The sequence below is a fragment of the Mustela lutreola genome, chromosome 14 (assembly GCF_030435805.1).
Source record: "Mustela lutreola isolate mMusLut2 chromosome 14, mMusLut2.pri, whole genome shotgun sequence".
Taxonomy (NCBI): Eukaryota; Metazoa; Chordata; class Mammalia; order Carnivora; family Mustelidae; genus Mustela; species Mustela lutreola.
Window position 1 is genome coordinate 32,860,083 of NC_081303.1, and position 19,824 is coordinate 32,879,906.

The window sequence follows — 19,824 nt, forward strand, 5'->3', positions numbered from 1 at the left end:
CAAGGCCAAAGAATGGACAAAATGGATAATTTGCATGGAAGGAGGAGATTCTGAATTGGGAAAAGCAAAGAAAGACTGGAATTAGGAATCAGGATGTTCAACGAAACCCAAGAGCAGAGAAAGAAACTGAAATTGGAGCCCAAGTTTGCAGCCATAGGACATCACCCCGAGGAGAACTTGACCTGTGGGCAACTTTCTCTTGCCCAGTAACGCCCCCCAGGAGCATGGCCTCCAAACTGAGCCTGTCACAAGGCCCAGCGAGCAGAAGGTATCAGGAAGAAAATCTATTAGTGTTGATAGCGAGAGAGGAAGCTGGGGTCCCCCACAGGGCAGATCCTGATAACGCTATGGAAACTGAGCTGACCTTGGCCTTGTTAAGGCCAGGGCTCTCCCAGATACCACCTCAGTGAGCCATGGTATGAACTTTATTGGCACATTCTCCTATTTTTAAGAGCAAATCCAGAAATTACATTTCCAGGCCCTATACACAGCCACCCAGAAGGCTCTGTCCGCTGACCCTATAAGAGGTAGACGCTCATTCATCTTTGATTCACCTACTTATTGACTTATTTGCAAACAGACATTGAGTTCCTAATCTATAACAGGCAATTAAGAGTAATAACGTACAGATTCCAGGGATCTCCAAGAACCATGGCTCTCTAGTAAAGGAGCCAGGTGCTCAGAGAGACCCTTGCAGTGGTTGGTTGAGAAAGGTTAGAAGGAAGACCTGAGTGTGTCACCATTGAGAAAGTGGCCAGCATCGGAAGGGCACTGCAGGGCTCGACAGGGTCCTCATGTCATGTCTCTTCCTGTGTTGTACTCAGGCTGAGACTCTCCACGGTTCATGAGCCCAGCAGCACCCTCGTGGTCCTGGAGTGGGAACACTCAGAGCCTCCAATCGGGGTGCAGATTGTAGATTACCTCATTCGTCAAGAAAAGGTCACGGACAGGATGGACCACTCCAAGGTGGAGACAGGTGAGTCTCTCTGACTTTATGGGTTCATCTCAATCCGTTGGTAAAAGGAAGAGAAAAGAAAAATGTCCTGCCTTCTGGTCTATGCTCCAGGTCCCCGGTGTCCAAGGGCAGTGCAGGAGAAGCTGGGGTGAGGGTGTGTGCAGGGAGGGGGGAACAAGAACAGCCATCTCATCCATTTAAGAGTTTTGCGTGGTGAACCTCTGACAGAGTCTTGTTTTGATTTTGTTTTTCTTTTTGTTTATTAAAGAGGTGTCCATTTCATTGCCTCTAGGCACACTCACAAAGAAACAATACACTACACTAGTTATCCTAGCCCACAATTAGGAAACAATTCTGTGCTAACCACTGCCATGATTACAGAAAAAAAAAAAAAAATTCCTTTGCTAATAACCCCCCTCTGGGCAAAAGCATGAGCAAACAGATGTGCTTACCCCATGTCTTGTCCTAAAGCAAACTGTACAGTTGCCAGGTCCCGCTAGAAGAGGGAAGGCTTCAAGAAGTGGAAACACCCCATGAACAATGTCCCATGTCTTAGTATTTTGCTGCCTACACGTAGGGAAAGGTCAACATTAATCATCCCTAAAACCCATGCGTGAGTGTGGCCCCCCACAGGATGGTGGCGTCCGCAGTCTGAGCAGGGTAAAAAAGCTCTCCCGAAATGGTCATCGAGCTCGGGAGACACATGCACGGCCTTCTGGCACGGAGAGCTGTCCATTGCTACCTCCGAGGCCGTCTCTGATGTGTACAGGTGCTGCAAAGGGCTGGCAGGGACCGCTGCCCACAGCAGCTGCTCCCTGCCCTTGCCAAGAACATTTCATAAAAGAACTCACACGTGTGCGTACATCTTGCCATAGTTGTTTCTGAACTCACTCTGGACAAATGGCTCTAAATTGATTAAACATGAAACAGAAAAGACAGTTCCTTCTAGGTCTTTTTTCTCTACGAGAAGTTCAAGAAGACTGGGGACCAAGAATCAAGCAGCTCTAATGTTAAGTTCTCATGGAACTAGTGCCATCTCCTTGCTTGGCCAGCATGTTTCTCATGGCCTTTTCCATTCCTCCCCACCCACCCACCCCCGGACAGAAACGGTGCTGAGCTTTGTGGACGACATCATCTCTGGAGCAAAGTCTCCTTGTGCCATGCCCGCTCAGGTGCCAGACAGACAGCTCACCACCATCTCTCTGATCATCCGATGCCTGGAACCGGACACCATCTACATGTGAGTGACCGCTTGCCTAGCTGTTTCTTACCCTGAATGTCCCATGGCTCTGAGCTCCTTCCTTTTTGTGCTTGAGTTCCCTCAAGAAACTCAGGAAGATATTTTGCGTTTCTCAAGTCTTATCCTGATTGGCATTATAGAGAACTTTCTAGAAAGGGAGGATTAAGAAAGGCAGGAGAGCCCCATCCTTCAAAGAGTTTGCAACACAGAAAGGAAATATACAAACAACTCACTTTAATATCAGAGAGGAAGACATAGGGGCTAGATGGAAGGGCAGGATATGTGGAAGAGAAGAGAAAGGAGTGGCTCATTCTGACGAGAGTGGACATCACTTACTTGGGTCGTGTAGAATTTCAGTAGGTAGAGTGATGTGGGAAAAGGCAGAGCAGGCTGTGGAACCAGCAAGGGCAAAAGCAAAGAGGCATGAAGGTGAGTAGCAGGAAGTCCAATGGAGCGGAAGCAGATGGTGAGTACAAGGGAATGGAAGAAAGTGATTCTGGAAAAATAGAGTGAATGCTCTAAGTCAAGGGAGATTATTAATTTTTTTTTTTTAGATGAAAACTGCAGAATAGCAAGAACTCTGGTTTAGGAAGCTAGTTCCAGTGACTTTGAAATAGTTTATAGAGGCAGAGATGGTCAGCACGTTTCTCCAAAGAAAACACTGTGGACTCCTATCTCCCGGCACTTGGAATAGCCCCATTCTCCCTGGAATTGCTTCCTCGTTTCTCCCTGTGCTCCTGGAATAATAGGAAAGTAGTTGTGAAGCAGAGACATAAAAAAACCAAAACAAAACACCAAAAGAGGAGAGAGACTGAAAGAATCCAAGTCATGATGAGAAAATTGGGAGAAGGGGGCAAGGCAGAATCCCTGGTGATGTAGTTCTGGGAGCTTTGGACCCCATAGGTGTGAAATACATTTTACAGTTTACAGATGAGGTCACAAGAATAGAGTCAAAGTAGCCAGAATAAATCACTTCCATTTCCACAGGTAAAGAATTCAAAGGTTAAAAACAGGACAACCTACCAGAAATGTGAGTGGCATGGATTCCAAGATGAACGTAGATGCTTAGGCTCAATGTCTTCCATTGAGGAAAGAGCTGTAACTGGGGGCCCTACTAGTAAGATACATAGAGGCAAGGGATATTCTAGAGGAGCTGGAAAATACAGAGCGATGGAAAGGTTGATACCAGGACAAGGGAAAGCTGGCCTCCTTGGGATTTTAGCTCTCTTGTTACTGGGAAGCTATGGCCCTTTATGAGGAGGGAAACAGGCAGAAAGAGGAAAGATTAGAGACAATGCAGTAAAATGCCTCAAATTCAGTGAAACTGGAATTCTCACTTATAATAAGAGCTCGCTAATTCCTGTCACTTAGTCACAACTGTTAATTAGGAACTGTGAAATTCCTGTGGACCAGCCCTCACCCGTCTTGGGACCCTCCCCACTTTGGCCTGATTTGGCCACGTTTCCTGAACAAAGACCCGACACGGATACCTTCTCCGAGTCTGCTGTCTTCGGTGAACCTCCAGCGTTGCCCTCTTAGGTCTCACAAGCACCAACTTTCTGTGTGTTGAGGACGTTAGAGTCCCGGACAGTGCGTGGAGCTGCGGGAAGAGGCTGCCGGCTAGGGGGCGCTCCACTAGGTGGCGCCGCAGATCACGCGAAGACGGCTGCGGAGGGCCTAGGGGCGCTGGTCCTCCTTGGAGCTCAGAGGGCAGATCTTCAGAGCCTGGTACGAGGAGAAAGGCCCGGGTTAATTGCTGGAAACACATGGCCCCAAGCCTGGTTCTGTTTCTGAGCACTAGTCATTGTAGCCAGGATTGCAACGAAGTTCCCTTATTATTAAAAGGGAGAGTGCAGCCTTCGTTTATGGGGTGCTTACTGTGTGTGCGAGTCCCTGGGGACCCTTGCGGACCCTGCGAGGTTGGAGTCTTGCTCTCGTCTTCTAGTTGAGGAAGCTGAGCTTCAGCAACACAGAGTGACTTCCGCAGAATGGCAAGCTGGTTGTCGGAGGTGTGGCAGAGGTTAAGAATGGAGTCGGGGCCTGCCTTTCCTTCACTGACCGCCTCTCGCTCTGCAGCCGCTCCAGGCTGCTGGAAGGATCTAGCAGCACGATGGCAGTGAAAGGCACTTTCACGTGAAAGCGTGGAGCTGGCTCTTCCTCTGGGCTCCACGGAGGTAGCCGTGAGTCTCAGCGTTGCTGGCTTGTTTTGTCTTCCTGCCCATTTTATTAAATGCAGTTAAGAAACATGATACGGAGAATTCTGGGCCCACAGTACATAAACATTTAAGAATTCCGTGGTTGAAAGGGATCTTAAAGTGTGCCTGGTTCAATACTTTAGTCTACAGAGAAGGAAGCTGAGGCCGGAGCGGGGAGGTGGCTGCCCTTCTAGCCCACCGGCTCGTCACAGCCTGTGCTCCGAGGAGAACCACTGCCTTCGGGCGCGTGTGGGAGCGGACAGATAGTTTGGAAAAGGAGAGCTGACCCGGAGCCATCCTCAGAATCCGCCACGCTTGCACAGGGATGCGTGCAAGTAGCACACGAGCAGTCAGCCCTGGACCCAGGGCACCAGGGTGCTCCTTGCACACCAAGTTTTAGGAGCCAGAGCCAGGCTGTGTTCGTTCTCACTCACATACACACCATACACACTCTCATTCTCACAATCACTCTCACACACACCTTCATAGATCACTCACACACACCCATGCTCTCACACTCCACACACTCACTGTCGTATCCCACACAGTCGTGTCCCACACACACTCATATACCCCACGCTCTCTCACATCCACATCCACATTCTCTCTCTCACACACACACGCTCACACACCCACATACTCTCACACCCACAAACACTCTCCACCCACACACACACCCTCTCTCACGCACACACTCACACCGTTCATCACAGGCTCTAAGGACAGGCTGAACAATCCGGCTGGGCAGTCTCGGACGAGGCGGTAACTGTATTTCCACTCCAGCCCTCCAGCTTGGGAGTAGGGCTTCTCTCTCCTGGGCACTCACTCCAGCTCACCTTCTTACTGTCCTGTGAGTGCTCGATGGTGGAAACCACAGTGCTGACAATGAACAGAGCAGCCCTTCCCGAAGTTAGTGCATGTGCTACTTCCCCATGAAAATATGGAAAGTGCTCCCTGGGCTTTGGTAGTAAATATAAGCTGGCTGCCGTCTGCATCCCCCAGGACCTGCAGAGCCGGCCCGCTGAGGAATGGCTCTGAGGATAAGCACCATCTCTACTTAAAAGGTTAGAAGAAGCATCTTCTTTCCTAACACCTTGCTTTGCTATTAAAAATAGTAGGGCTCAGGACTCTAAATTTTGTACTAATTGCCCCTCTCAGAATAATTGAGAATTGACTTAAGCACAGGCATTTTCATCCTAGCTGGGGATCCAATTGAGTGAGTGGGGAACTTACTGCGAGGAGGGCTCGGAGCGACGCTGCCCAGAGGAGTGGGAGCCGCTGGGGTGGGGGTGGGGGTCACACCATGCCAGGCTCCCAGGCACCGAAGCAGGGGGTCCCGTTGATAACCAGTTTGGTGCCTGAGGCTTTGGACATTTCTCACCACTGTCCAGGGACCCTGCTAGAAATTAAAGGGTTATGTAACGGTGGACCACGACAAGTGGCAGGAAGCCAGCTACAGACTGTCTAGGGCAGGTGATGTCAGACAGGTAAGCAGCATGACATCAGGCTCCTCATCAGCCGTGCTCAGGACCCTGGAAGGTGGAGGGGAAAAGATAAGGCAGAGCTGTCTCCCAGAGGATAGCGCACCAGGCAGGCTGCATCGCAGCCAAGGAAAACCAGGGCAGGGACGCAGGAGCAGGACTCAGACCCGTGGTGGGGAGGGACAAGGAAGGAGGAGAAGCTGGTGGTGAGAACTGGGGCGTTGGGCCGCCAGCACTAGCAGCGTGGTGCCTGTGTGCTGGCCAGGGAGAGAACAGGGCTTCCTACTTCCCGACTCTGGTGAGAAATGCCTGCCAACAGCAAAGTCACACAAAGTCTGCCACAAAGATCAGGTGGCCCACCCTTGGAGGGGGAGCTGGACTTCTCAGGCCTCAGGGTCTTCTGGGAGAGAGGAACTTCGCTCGGACCCTAGGGGGCCGTCCCAGCCCAGCTTGCAGGATGGTGGCCATCCTCACAGGCTCTCCTTTCTCTCCCTAGCAGTCCTGCTCCATGGAGGGGCTGCAGGTGTGTGTGGGCGTGTCCATGTGGGACACAGACATTTGGGAATCCCAGACAGCAGGTGTGGGTCTGCAGGCTGCACTGGCCGCCTCTGGGCCCATCCCTGAGAGACTTAGCTTGAGAGAGTCTGGAGTGGGTGAGCAGTGGAAGAGAGCTGAGACCCGGCCTGAGACCTGGGTTGTAGGACAAGACTCAGGATCAGAGCCAGGTCAGGATCCGACAGGCCGATCGGATGCCCCAGCTGCCGTGTGGTGGCCTCAGTCACAATTCTAGGGACAGCACGTACCAGGTGGGCTGATCAGGTGTGTGGGAGGACTAGATGAAAACATTTCGGGGGGCTGCCACTGCTAGGGATCCAGGCAGCCCCTGGGAGGCTGGGAGGGGCTGGTGTGGCGCCGGGAGCCCACTCAGACCAAGGAGGGAAGGGGCACGGGGACAGAAGGGACGCAGGGTGCTGGAATTTGGACCAGGGTCATGGTGGGGCTTAGTACCAGGCAAAGAAGGTGGATCTGACCCAAGGAGGAGAGGCCAGTGAAATGGGCTGAGCCTCCTGGGGCCGGGAGGAGGGCAAGCCCAGCGCTGGCCCAGGCCTGACGGACAGCCAGGCGGCCAAGTCCCCTGCTGTGATCCCCACCTCGCCCCCAACCAGATCATCACATTCTTAAACAATTTTTTTTTTAGGATTTTATTTATTTATTTGACAGTCAGAGATCACAAGCAGGCAGAGAGGCAGGCAGAGAGGGAGAGAAGAGGAAGCAGGCTCCCCGCTGAGCAGAGAGCCCGATGCGGGGCTCGATCCCAGGACCCTGAGATCATGACCCGAGCCGAAGGCAGCGGCCTAACCCACTGAGCCACCCAGGCGCCCCAGATCATCACATTCTCAGCAGCGGCCCTTCAGACCCAGCCCAAGTTCTGGCCCAGGTGTCTTCAGATACATAGGCCTCAGGCTCAGATGCCTCAGTCTCCCCGAGAAGGGAAGAACCTCTAGAGGTTCTGCCATAGTCGGGCTGGGGTTGGGCAGGAGAGTGCTGCCAGGTGCCCAGGGCATGCTGATGCTGCTGGTCTGAGGGCGCCTAGTTGGGAACCACGGCTCTGTGCCCTGCCGCAAGCCCATCCCTACAGAGTATGGCCATCAGTCGGGGCCTCAGCTCCTCTCTGCTAATGACGCCTTCCCCTGTCGGCCAGGTTCACCCTGTGGGGAGTGGACAACACTGGACGGCGCTCCAGGCCCAGCGACGTCATTGTGAAGACGCCTTGCCCCGTGGTGGATGATGTCAAAGCCCAGGGTAAGTGACACTGAGGCCAGCAAAGCCTGCAGAGGGACTCCCCTGGGGCCTCCCCTCACTGTGATGGAAGCGGGAGCAAGGGAGTCAAACAGAACAACACAGGGTTCAGCGGGGAACTCAAGGCCCACCCTGGAGCAGCCCGAGTCTGGCAGAGATCCTCCCAGTGCCCCCATTATCTCACACAGTCTGGGAGTCAGGGAGCCGGGAGGACGCGCTGATGGAAGCCCTGGGCACACACGGTAGCACACCAGGTGCTGAGGTCCATGGAGTCCCTGACCTCTGCCCTCAGGAGTCCTCTCTTCATATGAGTGTGTCCATCTGCAAAGTTCTTTTGAAAGAAAACACAGGCTACGGATGTGGACATCTGTGCAGACGGCACACTTGCTGGAGCTCCCTTTCCTCACAAGGCTCCCCGGCGGGTCTCGATAGTGTCCCCTGCTCGGAGAAGTAGCACATGGCCTCCGCAGCCAGGATGTGGTCGTCCCGGGCACCCCTTCCGGGCAAATAACAAGAACAGAGCTCTGGCCAAGCACTGTAGGCTTGCCGGGGGACCAGGCCTGATGCGCACGTGAGCAAGGACTCGGGACATCGCAGGGAGCTCAGGCTGTGCAGGTCTCAGCAAGGGAAACAGTATGGCCATGCTGACGCCTGGTCCCTCACATCGCCTGAGAGATGGCTCCAGGCTCCAGGGGCTTCCAGCTGCCCATGAGGGGCACAGGCCTGCAGGGATCAAGGGGTACGCACAGTGATGCAAAAGCACGGGGTGGGGGAGAGGTCCACATTAATGGGGACCAGGTCCACATTAACTAACCACCAATGCTGCAGCACTTTACAGCTTCTGGAAGGATTCTCAGATTCATCGCCTCATTTGATGTGTATGACACAGCTCTTTTCAACCTAGGAATCTGATCATATTAAGGCCCTGCCTTAAAACTCGTGAATGGATTGCCATTCTTCTGTGACGAAGACCAAAATACTTAACAGACACATTAGGACCTAAATGAGGTGACCCTCACCCACTTATCCAGCTTCTTCTCATCCACTCTCCCCATCAATCTCTGCAGTTCAGCCTCACTGCCTTTCTCAGGTCCTCCACACATTCCCACTCCTACCACCAGCCCTTTGCACGTGTCCGTCTCATTACTCAGACCGTCCTTCATCCCCACCCCTGATTAATGATTAGCTCCTCTTAGCCAGCAGATTTCAGGTCAAGTGTCCCTTTCTCGAGGCAGTCAAGACATCAAGGATCAAGTGATCAAGGGTCACTGCCAGTAACAATATCATGTTACTTTCCTTCTGCACATTCATCTCTGTTATTAGAATCATGTGTTCAATATCTACCTCCCTGGACAGCGAGTTCCAGGAGAGCAGAGTCCCTTTTGGTTTACCAACTATTATGTCCCTAACCCTTAGAAGGAAGGAAGCATGATGACTGGTTACCAACAATCTTGGGCTCTGGAGTCAGACCACCCAGCTTCAAATCCTGCTCCGCTATGTACTTGACCTTGAGCAGCTTATTTCACTTCATGCCTCAGTTTACTACTCTATAAAATGGGGGAAGGGGTAATAGTCCCCTACCTGATATAAAGCGAGTAAGAATCAAATGAATGAATTTACATTATTTTTTTTAAGTGTCCATCCCATAATAACTGTTCAGTAAATGCTGGGGAATATACATCCCAACATTGTGCCCCTCGTAGTCAACCTGACACAGCAGCAGTCAGGGGACATAATGAGGTGACTTCAGCGGTACCAGCAATGTACTTAGCCACAAAATTTCCCTGACTGAAACTGGCTTCACCTAGAACCCCAGCATCAATGTCTCTGCTAGTCTGGAAATGCTACCACTACCATGCAGAGTCTGCTTTCTGAGAGGGACCCAATGAAGAGGTACTGAATGGATAGAATACTGCCCCCATTTTGTAGATGTGGAAATGGAGAAGCGGAGTCGAGTGACTAGCTGACCAGGGTCACAAAGTGAGCGCTGAACAGAGTCAGCACACAGACGCATTATTGGATGTCAATTCCCATTTTGCCTGTGATGTTAAATTAGATATTTAGAAGGTCAGTGTGCAAAAGGGTGAAAACCTTTCTTTGTCTCTGAATGAAGAAAAGACCTAGGTTTAAAAAAGAAAGAAAGAAAGGAAAGAAGAAAGAGAAAGAAAGAGAGAGAGAAAAAGAGGGTTCAAATTAGGTAGAAAATAAAATTCTCCCTTTCAAGAATTATTAGAATCCACTGGGGAAGTGGAGACTTTTCTGTCTAAGACAGATGTGCTTCTCTCTGGAGTGGGTGCTTCCTGGCTTATAGGGTGGGGACCAAATGACTTTTGAAGTTCTCAGAACCCCTTGATGATGAAACAGAGTCTGGAGTTGAAAGCCCTCAGATGAGAGGCTACCTGGAGAGGCCCGTGGCCCCCTTCAGTTATCATCTGTTGATTTCTTACTCCAGGCCAGAGAGGAACAGGTGATGAAAAGGTGCCCTGGCTAATTCTGTTTTGGAGAATTTGCTAATGGCCTTACCGGCCACAGGAGGCTCCTGAGACTTGCTAAGTAGGCAGCAGGCTGGCGGGGGTGCCTCGAGGGGGTCATGAGCGAGGAGGTCTGCAGCCCCGTGCCTGCAGAAATAGAGGGACAGACAGCAACTCTGGAGTAAAGAGGGGCTGACATCAAGTAGCCTGCCTGGGAGCGACCACTCTTCTGTTTCTCTGCGGGGCTCCTTTAGGTTAATTCCAGCCCCCAGAGTGAATCAAGCTGTGCTTCTGGCCACGTGGGCTGCCCGACAAAGGAGAGGGTCTGAAAGCCCAGCAGAGCAGCTGGGCGCAGGCGAGTCAATTTCCCACTGAGAGAATGAGGTAGCATCCCCTCGTGCTTTTCCTCTTCCCCAAGGAGCGAGTCCTGTATGCCGACCATGAAGATTAACGAGGGGGACCCCTTGAGGGGAGCCTCAGAAATGGATACAGTTCAAGCCGCTCTCCCAGAAAACCGTATGCTTTGCCTCCTTGAAACCCAGAGGGTGATAATAAATAGAGCTCACTTGGATCTGAATTTAAACCTAGTAATAAGTGGGAATTAGCTTTTAAGTGACCCAGAGCAGGACCTCAGCTCCTGATTACCCAGCAGGAAGCCAGACTAATCCTCCCATGAACACTCTTCCTAAACCACATACTTTCTGGTGGTGAAGGATTTCACCATGTCATGGCAGAAAAGCCACCGAGCAAGTGAGGTTCCACCTGTATTGTACCGACGGCGTCCTTCCCGGGGAAGAGCAGCCCAGTGTCGGCAATGAGACCGGCCTGGTCTCCCGGCCGGGGGTGGCCTTGCCGGAGCTCTTTGCGGAGCTCCAGGAAGTCAGGGCTAGCTCTCGCCCTTCGCTCCCCCACCGCTGTCCTTCTCTCCTGAGGCTGAACATAAATTCTGTCCTTGCCTTCCTTTGCCATCTACGGAGCCCCGGGATTAGATACTACAGAGTGTGTTTTCTGGAATGGTGTAATCAGGTTTCGTAAATGCAGCAAATCATACTGCATATATTAAGCCCCGACTACATACATGGTTTAGGCATTAAGGGACAAAACGCCTGTCTCCTGGAGCTCCGATGTCAGCAAGGGCAACACGTTCCAAAAAATAGTAAAACAGATATTTCAGATGGTGAATGTTATGGAGACTGACTAGCAGGGAAATGAGGTGGGCAGTGCAGAAGGTAGAATTTGGGGGGAAGAGGGTGAAGGAGGAAGATACCAAGATACCCAGGGGAAGATCATTCTGGATAGAGGAGCAGCAGGACAGAGATGTGTGGTGTTTTTGAAGACGAGAAAGGAGGCCCCCTGCAGTGGCGAGGGATGGGGAGGAGAGAAGGTGGTGGGGAGCTGCCAGGGGCTGGGGTGGGGGTGGATCCCATGGGGCCCCAGCGCAGGGTCTGGGACTCGGCCTGGGACTAGGCAGGCAAACACTGCGTACTTCAAACAGAAGAGACACGTCATCACGCTTACTGTTTCACAGGCTCATTCACCTGCTGGGCTGGGAGTGGACTCCAAGTAGCAGGTCCAGGGGCCACCAAGGCGATGGCAGGGACAGAGGAGAGAGGATGCTTGTGAGAGAGGTGCCGAGAAATGTTCTGGCTCTAAATTGTTTTGATGGCAGAACCAAAAGGATTGGCTGGTGGCTTGGAGCAGAAAAGAAAGAAGTCATGCCAAGGCAGGCTGAGCAGAACTGCCTTGTTCAATGGCTTGTGACTGTCCCCCAGCAGAACCCAGCATCCTAGATGGAGAGAGAGAAGAGGCCAAGGAGGGAGCAAGCTGGTTGAGGGCACAGGCCATGGGCCCTGTGGATTATGTCAGGGAGAGAAGGGTGTAGATGCGGAGTTGGTGCCCAGAGGGGATGGCGTTGCTAAATACCTGGGGGCTGAAGGACAGGCTTGCGGGCAGGGAGTACAGGAGGCTTGGAAGCAGGCTGTGTTCACCACGTGTGATGCTGGGGTTTACGGTCTCAAAGCTGCAGAAGGTCTCCAGCATGACGATTGACTCTAGGTGGCTGGGGGCCTGGGGACAGGTCTAGTCTTAAAGAGTTTTTTCATATGGACAGTGAAGCCACCCAAAATGGTGATGAGAAATGAAGTGGAGAATGAACCGGATGCCAGATTTTTCCACGGATGTGGAAGAGTGGCTAGTAAGTGGGCGGGTGGAAATAGGAAGAGGCAGGTGAGTTTTTAAGGTGGGACTTTTTTTGTATATATACATAGAGAACAGTAGATCGTTTGCAGGAGGTCATGAGAGACTGAAAGACTGGGGCATGGGAGGGTTCCTCTGTGTGGGAGAAAGCTTCGGGCAGGTTTCTGCTAACACAGGGACACGGAGAAAAGGAAGAGCGTTTGCCAAGGTCAAGGGGAAGGGGAGAGCTGTTTGCCATATTGCTGGTCCTGGAGGAGGCAAGGGACGTCTTGAGAGAATGAATTCGTAGAGAGCCGTGGTTCCCTAAATGTGACCCGGATGAGCAGCAGCGGCACCTTGGAGCTTGTCAGAAAGGCAAATTCTCAGGTTCATCTGAGACCCACTCCATCAGGAGCTCCAGAGGGAGCCAACAATCTGTGTTTTCACCGGCCTTCTGGGTGGAGATGAAGTTTGATTCCCGAGGTTGAACGTCAGGGCTGTGAAGGCAGCACAGAGCAGCCCGGGAGAGGCGTGGCAGGAGGCGTGGCAGGAGGCGGGTGCACAAGGCCTGGGGGCGGGGGAAACGACCTTGTGGTGGGGACAGCACCAAGAATGACAAGGATCATTGCCTCGGGTTTTCATAGGGAATTCTGTGAAATTCAGTTCAGTGGGGACAGACTGAGTTCTCAGCCCCACACCTCTACCCCTACCCAGCAACTAATGAAAGTGGTGACTTAGGACTGCCACTCGGGGGATTTTTGTTACAGCATCAGGGGAGCTTTTAGGTGGTATGGGTGCCTCCCAGGATTCTCATTTCATAGCGAATTTCACAGCCACTGCTGGGGAATAAAAGCTCACTTGTGCCCCGGAAGTCACTTCCTCTCACTCAAATAAAACTCTTTGCCCCAGCCTCTTGCACTCTTGTGTTCTCATAGCACTGGGGAAAGCATGATCTCCTGGACAACCAGTAACAATTAATCATCATCATAAATAATAATAATAAAATAACATCTCCTATTGTCTGGCTCTTCTCTCAACTCATCTTACTCCAAATACTATAATGGCTTATTTGCTATTTTCAATTATGCAGCCCAGAGGCTGGGAGCTCTCTACTGGTCTGCTTCCCCCTGGCATGCTCTTCCCCACACATCCCTGCGGCTCATCTCCTCCCTTCCTCTGGCTCTCAGCCCCGGGGTCATCTCTTCCCTGAGACCTCTCATGGCCACCCTGTTTAAAATCTCAGGGCCCTACACAGCACTCCCATGCCTCCCTCTCCTGCCTGACTTCCTCACAGAAGATATTGTCCAGGTGATATATGTTGCTTCTGGAAAAGCCCCTTCCACTAGACTGTAAGTGCCTCGAGGGTGAGGAATTTTGTCAGTTTTTCCTTGACCTGACATGTGCTAAGTCCTCAGGAAAAATTGTATTGAGTGAATGAATAAAGGTATGCTTCCTGGGGCCACATGTTATGCTGCAGAAACGGTTTACATTTAAGGTCACTTTTAACGTCACCATAATCTTAGAAGGTGTGTATCATTCATCATCATTGAACAGAAAAGGAAACTAAGACCCAGAGAGGTTAAGTGACTTGTCCAAGGCCATACAGCTAGTCTGTGGCTTGCAAACAATGCTGTGGTGCCAGTTCTTAACCATAACTCTGGGCCTGAGGACTTCAGTCCCCATGGTTTATTCTGCTGTCTGAGAGGTCCTGGCTCCCTTCTAATAACGAGTAACTCAGCTTCTCTTTTCCCTGATGAGGCCCTGTCTGCAGACTCCCTGCTGTCTCTCCACATGCATTTGAAATTTGTTTTTATAAGATTTTATTTATTTGACAGAGAGAGAGAGATCACAAGTAGGCAGAGAGGCAGGCAGAGATGGGGCTGGGAGCAGGAAGGGGCGGGGAAGCACGCACCCTGCTGAGCAGAGAGCCCAATGCAGGGCTCCCTCCCTCCCAGGACCCTGGGATCACAACCCGAGCCGAAAGCAGAGGCCTTCACCCACCGAGCCACCCAGGCGCCCTCTCCACGTGCATTTTAACTGTTCCTGAGCACCTTGGATTTTTAAAGACAGGGAAGACAGATCCTTATTTTGGATAGCCCAAGACTTCTGTGAAGCTGGAAACTGGGTAAAATGACAACTCAAAATACCTTGTATTCTTTTTCATTCTCTGAGTTAGTGACTTCTTGAGATGCAGTGAAACTAATGAAATAATATCCCTAAATTTTCTCAGTGGAAATAGAGGAACCAGAAATACTCATGCACTAGGAACCTAGCGTTTATCCTTCTGAATATAGCATGCCGTTTATGGATGTCGGCTTGTAAGCACACCCCAGAGTTAGATTATCTTGGTTTTAGGAGATTTATGGTGGTGCCTGGGCCTCTCCACCTGGTCTCAGGCACGCATGCTGCTGCTGGGGGAAGGAGCAGCCTCTTCCAGCTAGATATTACCGTTGTGTTATGAGAATAGTAAATATGCTGGAAAACACCTCCTCAGCCATCTCTGTTCCTCAGCGGAGACAGTTATAACCGGGGCCCGGGGTTTGGGATGCTATTTCTAATCACTAGAAATAAAAACACAGAGCCATCAACAAAAAGCCTGGGAAAAGGAAACCTAGCCTCCCCGCGCGGCCCGTGGTCTGATCGCCCACATTTTCCCTCCCCCGTCCTTTCATCTGGTACGTGTCCCCCTCCGCCCGTTGAAATCAACAAAGCGCGGGGAAGCTGGGTGGCTCGGTCAGGTAAGTGGTTGCCTTCAGCTCCGGTCAGGACCCCAGAGTCCCAGAATCGAGCCCGCCTCCGGCTCCCTGCTCAGCGGGGAGTCTCCTTCTCCCTTTGCCCTTCACCCTGCTCCTGCGTGTTCTCTCTCTCTGCGTCTCAATAAATAAAATCCTTAAAAAGAGAGAAAGGAAGGAAGGAAGGGAGGCGGAAAACACAGCTCTTAGACTGGTCCTTCTGCTTCTGTCTGAACCCCAGGAACAAGGAGCCCCGTGCATTCTTACCCAGACTCCCTCTTACTTGGCATCTATGGGCCAACTAGGAGAAGTCCTCTATGAGAAATGGTCACCCCAGATTTGCATTCCCCAAGACTCTGCCTCCTATATCTTCTTAAATTGGCCAAACACTACCATCCCCTGAGCATCGATACAAAAGAGCGAAGGAAGATAGACACAGTTTTAAAACTTGACTTGAGCCCACTCGGGCTGTACGACCTTGGGCAGGTGACCTGGCCTCTCTCACTCTGAATGTCCAGATGTGGAGGAGAGGGACACTCATATCCATCTTGCAGTGTTGGTAGAAGATTGGAGTTCACTATATGTGAAGTTCTTGACAATTGGTAGGCCACTAATAAGTAACGGGCAATATCATAGACCTTTATGTTCTAAGGCATCGTCCACTTGATCCTATTTTAACAACCTGAGAATTAAAAAATCCTGCAAATCTGAATGGATTTCTGGACTGAAGTTATTTAGAATGCAGTTAAGATGCTGGCTATGAGAGTTTGGTTGCTAACGGATTGGTATAGCCTGGGGTGGAGAGAGATCACTGGAAAGATCATGAATTACATTAATTTAACTAACACTTTTTAAAATCTACTCTGTTGTTGGGCCTGTGCTAGTCACTCAGGACATGGAAGTAAGATCTGGCGCCTGTCCGCACAGACAATGGGCAAGATAGAAAAATAAGGAAATCAGTGCAGTGTCTGGACAGAGTAGGTAGGGGTAGAAATTTTCTTCCTTCCAACCCAGAAAACCCCTACAATGGTGACTATGTTATTACCAACAGCCCAAAATTCACTTGGAATTGTGACATGGAATCAGGTTGCTATGCCTTTTGGCTGACAGGGGGTCGAGTGGGCAAAGTGCTGGCTTGGAAATCCATAGACTTAGTTTCTTCATTCCCAGATTTAACACTGGATCGGAGACAGAGTTCTGCTCTCCAGATCTCAGTTCCCAGCTGTTGTGAAGGGAAGGTGAACAAATCTCCTTTCTGACAGGTTTAATACAAAAACATTTAATGATAAAGGACTTCAAGCTCCGTAGGAAAAAATGGCCAAGGCTATACAAATTCATCGCCACTCTGCCACATCACCAAGTTCGCATGAGCAATGTATGCCTTGGAGGAGAAAGCTAAGAGTTATAAATTAAACTGAAAGATTACTTATTTGGAGTTGCAGGATGTACCAGGTTCTGCCTCTGTGTCACACACAGCTGCGAGCTTGTCTTTGTATATGGTCCGGGCAGCCCTAGCAAAGGCTCTGCCAGCCTGTAGTCATGGGGGCCACTCCTGGTTCTTCACGTGGCTCAAGCTTCACCTGACAGTGCTTCCCTCCATCCCTGAGTCAAATTTCGGTCCCCCTGGGCTTCCCTGTGCTTTTGCAGGACCCACTTGGTACCCTAACATATATAATCTGGAAGTTCAGGGGAGCTAATACTTCATGGGGCCGAATGTGAGAAGTCCCCACCGGGCAATCCGAGATGGGAGCAGATGGTAGAGTCTTCCTTTCTCCCCCTGGACAGACCAGCGGGGATCCAGCAGCTTCCTCTCCCGCAAAGCGCACCACCTGCTTCTTGGCACGCCCCCTCCCTTCTCTCAGACTCCTCTCTGGCTTCATTTCCTTCTCTCCTCCCCCCAGCTTCCCCGGGACCGCACTTGCCAGTAGTCTTCATCTGTGATTTTTTTTTTTTTTTTTCTGCAGGCACTGTATTTTCAGGAAACATGGGTAAAGACAAAGAATATTATAACTGAAGTTGACCTGAGATATTCTAGTTGAAGGTTTTCATTGTTTTAGAAAAGAGAGCCACACCCGGTGGGGCTGAGATAAAAGTGAATTACTCAAACCACGGTCTCCGGGCTCCAGGTTCTTATTCTTTAAGCCACACATCACACACACCCATGCGCATATGTGTAAATACAAGTAGACACATGTCTCCATACACATGCACACATGTATGTTGTGTGGTTACATCCGTGCATTTAAAATGTTCTTTATTTGCCTTTTCTGCCCTCCTCAGAAATAGCAGATAAGATCTACAATCTCTTCAATGGCTACACCAGTGGGAAGGAGCAGCAGACGGCCTATAACACCCTCCTGGACCTGGGCTCCCCCACCCTACATCGAGTCCTCTACCACTATAACCTGCACTATGAGAGTTTTGGAGAATTCACCTGGCGGTGTGAGGACGAATTAGGTCCCAGGTAACCAAGAAACTCCATTGCCACTTACAACAACCTCGGCTCTTTGAAATTCTGTGCCTGTCCTCCTGTACCCATGGATTCACACAGATTTCCTGGGTGACCTTAGGAGCTCAGAGAAATACGTCCTGTGCTTTTATACAGCTCAGTTCATAGCGATTAGTTTTGGGTAAGCTGTATTTAAGTAGGGAAGTCATGAATACATTTCCCGAACTCTGAAAAAAATCTTTGCCCTTGACCCGTTTCAGCCACCTCTTTACCACGCTGACATAGCATTCCAAATACTAAAACGGTAGACGCTGGGAGCCTCCTCGCTTTGTGAAAGAAAATTAGGGATTTTACTGAAGAAGTTACACGGAAGTATTTATTACGTATGAGCTTTGCATATACAATATGCATTTGACAGACGTATTTTCAGCTAAATTGCACATCCTTTGGAAAGACAACGTGGAGGTAGCCCAGACCCACCTTGACATCTTTGTTGGCCAAAGTTAGGACAGTACAGTGTTTGCCAGCTTCCCCTGGCCTGGAGGCCACGACTTTTCAATACTCAATACCCACTGCTTTTAGGTTCTGCAGCACAGCATTCTTAGAAAGAGAGAAATTGGAAGAGTGTGTACAGATAACCACCTTCCTTTTGTTCCATTCATCATGGCTACATACTCCTGCTCTGAGAAAAACAGATTTTGGTGGAAATATTGGTATTATCAGATAGAGTCAGTGAAAGAGGCTTGCATGGAATGTTGGTACCTATATGTCCTTGAACTATTTAGGGGTTCATAAGGGATAAAAAAGGGGTGGCTCATTCCTCTGTTTAAGGAAAAGAAAAATGGAAAGCAAATGAAGACTATCAACACAATGGAATGGAATTCTCTGGCACTTAAAGAATTCTTGCATTCCTGCCAAGATGCTGCATGAAAACATCACCCAAATGTTGTCCCATCTATCTGACCGCTGATCGCACTGGAGGGAGACCAAGTGTCAGTGTGCTTCTCGTGACCTGAAGTTATAAACTCTTCAAAATACCACTGTTCAGGACATTCCCTTCTATTCTCTTACTTTTTTTTTTTTTTTTTTTTTTTTAATTTATTTTATTTTTTTAACTTTTAAAAGAAGGAAGAAACTCAGAATTATCTTCTGAAACACAGTGATTTCATGTGTAAGTTTAGGAAGAATCTTTCTGCATTCCATAGATTATTTCCTGCAGTTATTATAAAAGTTGATAGTCCTCAGGAAAACAGATGCCACGGCTGTGGACCAAAACACAGAGGGAAATATGTAAGGGACTTCTCATTGGCTTTGTTTCAGTTTCAGAAGAAATCGAACCCTGAGTTAGAAAGTAGATACCGATTAAGATATGTCCTCTCTGCTCCCTACCTTATTACTCCTGCCCTCATAATCACTTATGCTTACTGTTATCCTCTCTCTGCTTCTCTCCCAAGCTGCCCTGCCCCTCCCACCTCACTCTGTTTCTTCTCTTTCTGCTCCCCACCCTTTCCTCCCTCCTTCTGACATTTATTGACTATATATATACAGTTCTTGGTTAGGGAACATAAATGTCACAATTTGAATAGCACTAACATTGCATATATCATCTTGATTTCCAAGGGCATTAGGATTGCTTTTAAAATTTCTCTCTTGTAACTCAAGAGTCGGAAGGAAAATTGGTTAATAAACCAAGTGAGCAGGGGAAGAAGTGTGGCTCCCCCTGTAAAGTAAGGCATGCTGCTGACTTGACATTCTCTTCCCAGACTCTCCTCCCTGGAGACCCTTTCATGTGTGGTGCTGGTTTTTCAAGGCTCTGTATTAGAAGACAGTGTGTAATTTCATTAGCTTCTGGAAATCAAGCTTTACTCTCCGGTGTCATGGGGGAGAACCACCAAAAAGGAAAAGCCTTCTGCCTTGAGATGCATCCATCATCTTTGGAGTTGGTTGTGAGTGTGAACAGAAGAGGATCTGTGGACCACACACTCCCTTTGAGCAGGCAGAAACGACCCCCTCAGTTCAGTTAAATCCCTTCCCTTAACTTTCACAGAGGCCTCCAGATTGACTTGTGGGTTGAACTACTTTGACAACAGCATTGGTTGCATTGCTGCTAAGAAAGAAGAAATCCACAGGCTCTGAGATGATCAAGGGCAGACACAAATAAAATTTTTTTTTTTTTTTAAATTGAGCTACAGAGGTAGCCACAAGATCTCCATGGGCTAATCTAATCCTCTCTTTTCCCATGTCCTTGTCCTGAGGACGATGTTCACGCAGCCTTCATTCTCCCTTCACTCCCTCTCCCTCCTCCTTCCAAGAATTTGTCAACAAC

General features: G+C 49.9%; 1 protein-coding gene across 2 annotated transcripts in view; it reads left to right on the forward strand.

Moving 5' to 3' along the window:
* Window positions 1-19,824, forward strand: part of ASTN1 (astrotactin 1) — a 323,486-nt gene that overhangs the window by 298,172 nt on the left and 5,490 nt on the right. For both annotated transcript variants that reach the window (XM_059146192.1, XM_059146193.1), the window contains 4 exons: window positions 825-976; window positions 2,060-2,195; window positions 7,574-7,674; window positions 17,330-17,513. In XM_059146192.1, the coding sequence (XP_059002175.1) occupies window positions 825-976; window positions 2,060-2,195; window positions 7,574-7,674; window positions 17,330-17,513 (573 nt within the window). The remainder of the gene's footprint in view (window positions 1-824; window positions 977-2,059; window positions 2,196-7,573; window positions 7,675-17,329; window positions 17,514-19,824) is intronic.